This window comes from Eptesicus fuscus, chromosome 22 (assembly GCF_027574615.1).
Source record: "Eptesicus fuscus isolate TK198812 chromosome 22, DD_ASM_mEF_20220401, whole genome shotgun sequence".
Taxonomy (NCBI): Eukaryota; Metazoa; Chordata; class Mammalia; order Chiroptera; family Vespertilionidae; genus Eptesicus; species Eptesicus fuscus.
The window spans coordinates 30,300,880-30,312,837 of record NC_072494.1 but is presented as its reverse complement, the minus strand read 5'-3'; the positions used below and the strand labels follow the sequence as shown (position 1 = coordinate 30,312,837).

General features: G+C 39.8%; 1 protein-coding gene across 1 annotated transcript in view; it reads right to left on the bottom strand.

Moving 5' to 3' along the window:
- Positions 1 to 520: 520 nt before the first annotated feature.
- Positions 521 to 11,958, bottom strand: part of INTS7 (integrator complex subunit 7) — a 48,620-nt gene continuing 37,182 nt past the window's right edge. Inside the window, exons 18-20 of the mRNA XM_008145989.3 lie at positions 7,000 to 7,098; positions 5,464 to 5,649; positions 521 to 1,973 (exon numbers count right to left, since the gene is read on the bottom strand). Of these exons, the coding sequence (XP_008144211.1) occupies positions 1,686 to 1,973; positions 5,464 to 5,649; positions 7,000 to 7,098 (573 nt within the window). The 3' untranslated portion in view covers positions 521 to 1,685. The remainder of the gene's footprint in view (positions 1,974 to 5,463; positions 5,650 to 6,999; positions 7,099 to 11,958) is intronic.

Below are 11,958 nucleotides of genomic sequence, written 5' to 3'. Positions count from 1 at the left end.
GAATGAGGACTTTAGACTGCATACCACAGGATAATGGACTAGCTACAGCCAAGCCAATAAAATGCATAGCCCATGAGGCTGAAAGGTCTTTGTGTTCTTGGGTAAGAAATGGAAAGACCATAACCTCCTGGAGTGCTGCTGTCAGGCAATCTAAGCCAACTCACCAGACTTTCTGACTCTCAATACATCCCATCAAACTTTTAATGTTGGTGACAGAGGCTAAGTCCATTACATTACATTGTGTACATTATGGGTACAACTGGGCCACTTATAAACAGATATAATCTACAGTGGCCACTGTAGATTTACAGGTTTTATCACAATGTTCTGGCTGTTGGCAGTGAAATGTGTTGTGCTGCAAATATAGCTCATGATCTTAAAGGGACCTGAGTTGTCAATCACTTCTTACCCGTAAAAGCCAGATGACAAGGAAAAAAAAACACACTTTGTTTTTTTCCTTTTAAACTCAACCCCTCCTGTGAGCCAATGTCAACTTTCAAAGAGAAAAGGCAAAACACAAGCAAAGAAACTGAGATATTTATTTTAAAAAGAAATTTCCAAGGAATGTGCCTGCTTCATCTTAGGAGCTACTCCGAACCCAACTGCCCATATCATCAATATCTGCAATGCTGTGATCCCCAGTGTTCAGAAATCATGATCCCAAAGAACTGAATGATCCCAAATCCAGAAAGAACAGTTAAATCATATCTAGTATACTGTGTTAAGACAAGAAAGTATATCACTATTAGATTTTATAATGTTTTTAACCAGTATTGAAATAGAAAAAAAGGGGTTTCTGGCTAACCAGAACATTTCTCTTCCCTGAGCATCCCAACTAATTGAGGTTGTGTTAAAGAGACCGTTCTTTCTAGGCAATCAAGTCTAGCATTACATAACATGCCAAGAAGAAACTAAACCAAAGATCTGCCCTCCTACCTTAAAACATTAAGATATTAAATGTGAGTGATTTTTTCACTCTTAGAAACAATGTAAAGTCTTCACAATCACACACATATTAGAAAAAAACAAATTATTAATCTCTAATATGTCTATGTAATTTTTAGCTGCACTTTGGTTCAATTAAATACTAAAACAATAAATTAAGTTTGCTTTAGCACAGAACAGACAGATAAGGAGTTGAAATAATATAGCAGGATGTGTCCAGGCTGTTCATCTGCCTGCTCTAATTTCCAGAAGACTGATGGTTCAGGAGACACTTCCAAGTCCATCGATGGGAGGACTCAGTTTTTACCACCACGGGTCAGTACTGGTCAGAACTCCCCAAGGCGTAGCTCAGATTCACAGGCAGCTAAGTGATATATTTTGGTAGAGAAGCAGTCAAATTTACTAATTCAATGATCCCAATATGTGACTTAAAAGAAAAAGAAAAGGCTCAGCAACACTAAAAAGAATAATAAAAGAATGAAAATGTTAAATATGGGATAAGGGACCTGGTCAAAGGAAAATAATCTTTCTGGTTAAGGAACCCAATTTTTCTCAAATGAGAAATTTGTAAGGGGGGGAGAAAAAACCACCTATATATTTTTTAGAATATTACATTACAGAAACCAAGGAGTAAATGGACTCTACATTATAACTTTCATATCTTAATCCATATGAAAATGCAAAGTACTTTTGCCAATTTAATCAATGCCCGTAAAGTCTGTAGTGCATTCGTCACATGGTTAAAACCGCGAGTAGGCATTTCGTTGCTGCTGCTGTTGTAATGGTTGCTGGGCCTGCTGCTGTTGCAGGCGAATTTGCTGGGAATAAGGGTCTTCCAAGGACTTTACAAATATGGTAGTTCTGGGACCAGTCTTCCATACGATACCATTGGCGTCTTTCACTGACGATTCCACAGTAATGTTGTGTGTTCCAAGGATAGCGAAGTTCAAAAGAAATTGTGTACTAAAGTAATCGTTATGAGGCTCTACCCTCTGCTCCATCTCATTGGTCATATTGTCAATGGGTATCTGGAACGAAAGAATTGTTAAGTAATAACAACAGCTAACATTTACTGAGTGCTTACTATGAGCTAGGTCCTGCCTAAGTGCTTATTTAATCCATGCAAACAACCAAGAGGTAGGTACAACTATTATTCTTGCTTTATAGAGGAGAAAACGAAGGCAGAGAGGTTAAGTAATTTCTCCAAGGTCACACAGCTAATGAGTGGTGGAGCTGGCCTCTGAACCTTGGTAGGCTAACTGTAGAGCCTATACTCTTAGTTATGGATTGATCTGACTCCTGACTATCCTTAAAGAATGTGTCCCCACAGCCTTTCTCAACCCCTTCATATGCTGGCCTCTCCTCCTGGCGAAGGAGTTCAGGACACACCACCCCATACATGCTGCTTTGGCATCCTGACTATTTTGAGCTAAAGGCACTTGAGAAACAACAGATGCAGGAGGGACTCGCTGACTTGCCCCCTTTTACCTAAAACAGGCCATAAAATTTCCTACAAGAAAGGTAGCCTCCCTATACCAAGAAGAAAAAAAACATCCTTATCACCAGAGACTGGCCATCGATGCTGAAATGGACCTGTACAGACAAACCTACTAAAATATCCCCTATCGTCTATTGTCTCCCCACTGCCCCAACATTTCCCCACAATTTACTGCCCCAAACCAAATCCGTGTCTTGTCATTTCGTCATGAATTTACCATTTCTGTGTCTAAAGGTATATAAGCTTTCTGTTCTGGTCACTTCTTTGGGTCTTCATTCTCTTGTGAAGATTCCTACCTACATGTGAAATTCTAATAACACTGGCAGGTTTTTCTCCTATTAATCTGCCTTAATGTCAGTTTACCCATAGACCCAACCGGAGATCTACAGAAAGCAGAAAATAAATTTTTCCTTTCCTACACTTGCTTACCCAACCTCAACTCCAATTCCCATCTTTCTTCAGTCTGTGAAGAGACATTCTGAAGAAATAGGGTGTAACCATCTGTTTCAGGGGTTTTAAAATATAGGAGACTGAAAAGGGACATAAAGCTATGTTTATATGTGAGTTTTCTTCCTCCTAGCTAGTCTGATTTCATATTTCGTAAGTAATATAATTATTCCTCTCTGCTTTAGTATTTAAAAAAAAATGTATTTTATTGAATTTTTACAGAGAGGAAGGGAGAGGAGAGAGAGTTAGAAACATCAATGGGAGAGAAACATCAATCAGCTGCCTCCTGCACACCCCCCACTGGGGACGTGCCTGCAACCAAGGTACATGCCCTTGACCGGAATTGAACCTGGGACCCTTCAGTCCGCAGGCCGACGCTCTATCCACTGAGCCAACAGGTTAGGGTCCCTGCTTTAGTATTAACTTCAGCATTAAATTAACTTCAGAACTTGTACATCACTCACTTAATCAGTGTTTTGTTCAGATTGGCAGTATAATATATTGCCAAACACAGATTTATGGGCTCATTCATTTATTTAGCTAGACAAACACTCCGGCCGTTGTTCTTCAGTAACAGAATAACACCTGCTGATGTATCCCAACCTCTACTCATGATGAAGCATGTCAGAGAGACACTTTTTCTGACAATGCACATACAGGTAATCTTAATGAGTGTTTGACTAGATTGATCTACATTTATGTGTGTTTCTGTTGTATAATTAATTATGTAAATGTGCCCTGAAGCTTTGTCTCAATAAGCAGTTAGCATGAGGTCAATTTTCCAGAGTCATTTACCTGTAACATTCATAAAGTCACCAACCAATTCAAAATCTTAGAATTACTTATAGGTATTTTTTTGTTTGCATAGTCAACTTTTGTAGGATTTTTATATTCCTAAAGAATATGCCTATCAAACAAGAACTTCCTTAAAGAGATCAGAAAAGGACCTGATGACTCTAAATGGATGATGCATTTTAAGTTGCAAACTCCCTGCAAGTAACATTATGAAGTGATCATGTACAGCAAGCATATCAAACTCGTGGCCCACGGGCCGCATACCTCATTTATTTGGTCCGTGTTAACCTTTGAGTTTGACATGCTTGATGTACAGCATGGCTTATTATAGCAGCTTCCTGACTTCAGTCAATGTCTCCCAAGAGGCAAGTCAGCAAGCAGGAGACCAGTACTTCCAGTTTGAATGTTTTTCTTCTTAATAGTAGAAATCATTATATACAAGAGAACCATGGTTATGGTACTTTCAAACTCAAAGGGCGGAGAGAGCTGCAGACAGTTAACTATGTAAATTCTCACTATATCTTCTGTGACATCAGAGCTCACCCAAACGTAATAGTTGTGCTCTAACTACTGATGTTTTTCACCAGTCACCAAATAGCTAGTGAGTGGCTACATAAGGCACCATGCTTTAAGTCATGAAAATAAAAAGAGAGGAAGAGAAGAGAATGAAGGCTGAGCCTTATCAGATGGGTGAAGCGTGCCAGAGAGAGTAAGCTATCGAAGCAAAGAAAGTGATGATGGCTCAAACCAGAACTCCCCTGGGCTTTTTTAGCCTAACTCCAAAGAGAACAAGATGCTCTCTTTTTATCTTTACTAATACCCCTTTTCTAGCTATGAACCTCAGTTCAAGCATGCCCCCAATCAACCTGGATACCAGCAATCTGGGCATCTGAACAACTCTATCATACAACTGTGTACTTGATCCCTTGCTCCATTTCCTTTGAATAAACTACCACAGAACTGGAAAGAGATGTCTAAAGGAAGGAACATTCTACATTTGGAAGATTGGCATTTCATGGGCATGAATTCAGAATCTTAGCTTTGGCTAACAAAGCAAGCATGGTTTTGGTTAACTGGCCTCATGGATTCTCAAAGCAGCAAATTCCTAAGGTTATACTCATAAGGAAAGATTTTTACTTTATCTAACCATTGTTATGTCAATGCTATATAGTTTCTTTTTTGAAAAGTTAGTTAAAATAGAGAAAAATAAGCAGATGTGCTCTTTTGGGGGCAGGGGGTATAGGGAGACACTTATTCCCCACTTCTGATGTTTCCTCCGTGTGAAAGGACCTTTCACCATATGAACAGTACTGGTCTGCAGAGGAGGTACATCCCACTGGCTAAGTTTCGGGGTGGCAGCTGGGCACGGGGAGCTAAGCATCTTCTCTTTCCCTTCTTTTTTTGAGTTTCGGGTGCTCCTTCCTGCCATCAGTTTTATGGGGGCAGGCTTTGTGAGTATTGGCTGAAGCTAGATGGGAAAATTCACGTCAGAGGTACAGGGCACCTGAGGTACAGGGTCCTTGCCGCTGGGCACCTGAGCAGGGTTTCTCCCTGGCTTTAACAGTAATAACACTCACAGTCTGATCTCCATCTATCAAATGTTTAGGCAGGAAAAAGAGAAGTGTTGTTATCAGCCTTTCACACCCCAATATGTGCTTTTAACTCATGTCCATCTGATCCCTGGGGAGGTAGAGCTGCAATCTACTTAACCATGAAAAACATGGGAAAACTTCCATCACATAAAATCGCATCACAATTCTGCCTCTTTTGTAAATTACCTTGAACTCTTGTCCAGATTTACTTTGTAGCGTAGAAGAAACATTCAGACAGACAGACTGAATTTTGCGAAACAGTCCTGGTTTAGATCCGTGCTGAACCACTCCCTCCACCTTCAGCGCCAGCTGCTGGTTATTCTGGACAGCGATGGGCTCTGCAGGGTTCCGGGGGGATGGCGACAGAGCAAGCTGGAACAACAACATCAAATAAACACTAACAACCAAGAGCAAGCTTCCTTCCAACAAACATGTCTGTGCTAATCGCTGGTTATGGGTTCAAATGTTACTTACCCCTCCCTCCCCCACCCTCCCTGCCCCCCCCCGCCCCACCCCACACACATACAACCTGACTATGCTGGGACAACCAGATAGATGTACCTTTAAAGTCCAGAGTTCCTTATTTCTAATGCCTCCTTTTAAATACCCTTTGTTTTTTTAACCCCAAGCCCAGCACTGTTTGAAGGTAACGGAGAATAGTAGAGGTACTGCTCTCCCAATTTCTGTGGGGAGGCACTTCTTTGACAATGAACCAAATCTAGTAGGGAAATCCGTTATGTAAATTTTCACATCCAGCAGCTGTCTCTTTCGTTTTAGGTAATTTTAAATGGACTAAATTCAAATGCAAATGAATTTAAAATTCTAGGATTAGAAACATAACCAAGTCACCATGGTATAAAAGTCAACTTCCACAAATGAACCAAATGACATTTTTAACCTCTCATTAGAGTAATTTTTCTTTAAAAACATATTAAAAGTCCCAAATCCACTTCAACTACAGAAAGCTCAAGTCTTGCTAAATAAAAAGATGGAAAAAATTGTTTGTTTTTTATAATGCTGTTGAACCATTGAACCAATCAACTCTAGAGATCTACTACCTTAGGACTTACCTATATAATACATTTTCAGTATTAACCAGGTCATTTGTCATAGCCTACTTTGTTATTTGCAATCAAAAGCATTTGGACGGATGCCAAAACATACTAGACATTTACTGACAGGGATAATCCAAGAAATCTCTCAGAAGTGACAATTTCCCCCATTCCCAACAATTCCATTCCTTGAACAAAAACAGCTTTTGAATTTTGAGTAGTTTAAATATTTTAAAATACTAATTCTATTAATAGGACAGCTCCTCAAAGCTTGTTATTCAAAGATAAAAGTGCTTCCGAGGTAGGACTGGTGATGTTATACTGGACCTGTTTCATTTGAAGTTGGGTCTCAATAGGCTGACCAGAAGTGGACTCAGCTCAAGATCATTGTAGGCTACTATGATGAAAACCACTCGACTTTTTCTTGGAGTAGGGAGCCAAGGTACAGAGCTCCAGGTACCCAAACACCTGTCTCACTGCATTTGGTACTGACAGGTATCCATTTTCTTCACCAAACCAGTTGGTAAAGGCAGAAAAGGCTTATAACTAAAGAGCGTAAGTTTTATCAAAACCAAAGGTAAGCTCCTCAAGCAGAGCTATGTCCCACTTAATCTGTAGGTGATAACTGGGCTTTTAATCTATATTAACCTTATCATTCTTCCAATATTACCTTAATGCTGGTGGACTGCAGTTTCTGGAAAAAATATCTCTGAAATGAAAGAGGAACTTTCAGCAAAGCAATGATGGCATTGCAGAGGCATGCTGTATGCTGTGGGGGGAAAGAAATGGAATCAAATAAAAATGAATTTCCAAATTTCATCAACAAATGGTACTTTTAGGAAGAAGTTTAAAAACTACAAATACTCACATAGATTATTACAAAAACAACAATAATGACACCACCAATCAAGAAATAGTAAAAAAAAAAAAAAAAAAGCCCAGGAACTGTGCACATTTGCCAAGTAACTCATGTTAAGGAGTACAATTACAGATTTATACTTTATTGTAAAGTAGTACATTCCATAAAAAGCAAATGACAGAAGAGAGAAAATCCACATTGCTCAAGGCAAGCAATATGCAAACTTTGCATTTCTAAAGAGCTCCGAGCTAGTAGACATATTACGACACTAATACAGAGTAACTGCCAGTTTGATAAAGTTTGGCAAAGTATGATAAAGAGTACATGGTAAAGAAGCTGGAGCAGTATACTGACATCCCTGGACTGACACCTAATACCATGTGGAACTTTGGCTTAGAGTTGCCTCATTCTGTCAACCCATCCCCACTAGGCGGCTTCCCTGACGCTATGGTCATGAGGCCTCAGGGAGAGAGTAATGGTGAAAGCTTACTGGAATTCAGATTAAGAAAGACTACTAGTATATAGTCCAACTCTAGGGAATTATGAAACTTTAATAAATGCTTTGAGTCTTAGTGAAAAGGATCATAGAACCAGAATTTAAGAGTTCCACGATTATTTATTTAATTTAAAACCACTCTATTGATATACAATGACATACAAAAAGCTCTATGTATTTAATGTATACCACTTGATGGGTATGCAGGTAACCATACACCCATGAAACCATCAAAGCTATTTAAAGATCATCCCAATTTAAAAAAATTCTTTATTGCTGAGAGTATTACAGATGTCCCCTACTTTCTCCCCATTACCTCCCTCACTCTGGTTCCCACCCTGCCCCAGTCCTTCACCACCCTATTGTCTGTGTCCCTAAGTAATGCACATATGCATATGTTCTTTGGTTAATCTCTTTCTGCAACCCCCTTTCCCTCTGAGATTCGTCAGTCTGTTCCATGTTTCTGGTTCTATTTTATTCATCAGTTTATTTTGTTCATTAGATTTCTTGTTCGTTTATTTTGATTTTTAGATTTAAATGTTGATAGCTATGTATTTATTGCCATTTTATTGTTCATATTTTTAATCTTTTTTTTCTTCTTCTTCTTAAAGAATACCCTTCACAGAGCTTCACAAGTAAAGATCATCTCAATTTTGATGACGACATGGGTCACCTTGTTCCATTCCATAGGTAATGGAACAAGCTGGAACTAGAACCAAGATTGCCTAATCCTTACTTAGTTCAGTGATTTTTGTTCCACTTCACCAGTGATTTGCAAACAATAGGGGGAAGAAAGTTACAGCACTATCAGAACACTTAATCTTTGGGGCACCCAGAACCATTCCTACTTGGTCTACCAGCCCCTCCTCAGTCTACTCCCCTCAGTGGTCCCTCCAAAGTACCACAGGTTGAAAACCACTCCACTATACACTACGCTGTCTGTCCGTCTAAGCTCCTGCATTCAAGTAAACTGTCACCTAGTTGCCTACCCTAGGCAACATTTTTTAAGAGTTGGGCAATAAGGCAGAAAGCCAGAAGAAACTACTCGTCATTGGGTTCAGTCTACTGAATATTTTGTACCCAACAGACTAGCAGTAATACAAACGCCAGGTCTATTACTTGAGAGAATAACAACACAGATTTAAAGACACCGGGCCTATTTCTTCAGGTTTAACTGCTAAAACATCACTATTCATCTTCCTGCAAAGAACCTGGGAAGCATTTGCAGGGACATTCTACTTGTGGTGGAACCTTTGATATCACAATAGTGTTTAAGGAGAGAAACATCTTTAAAGGACCCACTCAGAGGACCCCAAGTGACCTCAGGCTGTTCCCGGGCAAAAGGCACCATTCTTCCTTTTATAAGAAGAAATTCAGATTTTACAATTCCCCACTGGGAAAGCAGAACTGCCTATGAGGCCACCAGCCCCCTGGACACACCTCCCCAGGTATATGAGTAGCAATTTACTATTAAAGTAACAATCTGGAGGTGTGAAATCACATATTATGGTTTCTAAACCAACACTCTTCATTGCCAAATCCAATACTTTTCAGCCTTTGTATTTTTTACAATACTGTGGCACCTGATAAGTCTTTTTCCAAGGAATTCCACTTATGGCCCCTGCCCTCACTTTTTCTGATTCTTCCCCTCTCCATCTTCTTTCCTAAGATTCTCTTCCTTGTTTCTTCCTTAAATGTTGACACTCTCATTAGTCCATATGTTCCTAACAGGCAATTTTCTCTACTCGCATGACTTTTTTTTTTTTTTATAAAGATAGAACATTAAAAAAAATATATATATATTTTATTGATTTTTTTACAGAGAGGAAGGGAGAGGAATAGAGAGTTAGAAACATCGATCAGCTGCCTCCTGCACACCTCCTACTGGGGATGTGCCCGCAACCAAGGTACATGCCCTTGACAGGAATCAAACCTGGGACCTTTCAGTCCGCAGACCAATGCTCTATCCACTGAGCCAAACTGGTCAGGGCTCTACTCCCATGACTTTAAGAACCTCTACGTTCAAAACAATCTTACATGCATTCCAGCCCGCCTCCTTCCAACACCAGACCTATTTTCCACCTGCCTGTAAGACAGCCACGTGTTAACAATGAAACCTTCACCTTCTTCCACCATCCCTTTATATTCTCTGTCTCAGTGAAGGATCAACCACTTGTGCACTTGGTAACTTGGAAACCTGGAGGTCATGTCTCCATCCTCTCACATTTAATAAACATACACACACAACACAAAAACCCAAGCCTTGAAAATATTGCCCCTAAATATCTTTCTTATGTATCTGTTCTTCTCATTTTAATTCTTATTAATTAGGCCCTTACCTTGGATTATGAGTTCTGTGCCTACAGCCATTACATGTTCTGTGCCTATAGAACAATAAAGTACAATCTTAACCACATCTTTCCCATTTTGTCACCTGGCCTCTGCCTACCTTTCCAGCCCCCACCTATACACTCTACTGCAACAATAACAAACTGTTCCCAGAAGACACATGCTATTTCACGCCTCTGCTTTCAAACATGCTGTTCTCTGCCTGAAATTCTCTACCCTCATCTCCCTGCAAAACTCATATGCAAAGACATTTTCTGAGTTACACCCTTACCCCATTTGCCTATCCTGTGACATGAATTACTCTCTCTTTTGTGCTACATCTTTACCTCATGAAGAGCGCTATTTCTGCATACACACTGTTTTGTGTTTGTTTATAAAATCTTCACTTCCTATTAGACTACAGGCAACTTGAAGGACGATCCTGTGTCTTTGTCATTTTTCTATTCCTAGGACCCAATAAATACTTGTGGAACTGAATTTGGGGCTCAGATAATATTAAAGCTATAAAATACAATATGGAGAGAAAAAGAGAATGAATTTTTATTAACCACTCCTTATGCACTATGCCAGGTACTGTGCTAGGCAATATACATTATTTCATTTAAAGTTAACAGTAACTCTATGAGGTAAATATTTTTTCCATATCATAGAAAAGGATTTTAGTAATTTGTCTAAAATCACAGACCTGCTGAGTGGCAGAGGGGGGATTTGAACCTAGTACTCTTTTCTCTGTACTGTCTCCTACTGAGCAGAAATTTCCCCTTCTTTCCATTATATTCAGTGGGTTCAATTCCATTAAACTGAAGTTACTGTTTGGTATCTACTTAACTTCTTAGGGTGCAGCTTAGAGGAAACATGAAATAATTTAATGAATGTTGCACAGAGATGTGTGTGTTTACTTCAAAGATAATTTTTACAATCTCCCTTAGCAACCAATCTCAGTGTCAAACCTGTGTCAGTTCGGTTCAGCAAATATGTACTGATGACTTTATGGGGAAAGCTGTATATCTGTCCTTAATATCTAACCTAACCCTTTAACAACACATCCTGCCAGTTTCTTCTAAAATACTTGATAAATAGTAAGAGTAAAGAACAGGAAAAGCAGGAACCAGAAGAGAGCTATGGGGAATATCTGATATATGGGCAGAGCAAAAGCTCTCCAAAGAGTAAAGTTCAAAGACAGGGTGTTATGGACTGAATGTGTGTGTCTTCTCCAGGTTCATATGGAAAAGCTCTAACTCTCAATGTGTTGGTATTTGGAGATGGGGCCTCTCAAAGGTGACTAGGTTTAGATGAGGTTATGAGATGGGCCCGCTATAATGGAATTAGTGTCCTTATAAAAAGAGAGAGACCAGAGCTCTGCAGAACATGTGAGGACACAGTAAGAAAGAGCCAATTTGCAAACTAGCAAAAGGGCCCTTACCAGTTAACTTGTTAAAAAAGTGATCCTAGACTTTCCAGCTTCCAAAACTGTGAGAAATAAATGCTGTTTAAGCCACCAAGTCTATAGTATTCTGTTACAGGAGCCTGAGCCAACTAAGACACTGGAGACTGGCCAGACATGGAGGAGAGAACTTGGGTGAGAGTGTCTCCATCTGTCCTGTGGCTGGGAAGTCAGGGGACAAAATTCAATAAAGAGCGAGTGCTCAACAGTGCCAAAGGCAGCAGAGATTCAGCAGACGAAAGGTGGACAAGTATACTAAAAAGTACCAATGGCATCACCTCGCAGGAACTGATTTAGTGCCCGTCAGGTAATAAGCCCAGTTCTCTCTGTCTCAAGTGGCAAGTGGTTCTCAACCCTGGTGGCATGACAGAATCATCTGGGAGCTTCTAAAAATACTCATGCCCAGGCCTCGACTGCACAGATACAGAGTTGACTGCTCTGGGGTGGGGCCTGAATATTGATGCATTTTAAAAAAACGCTT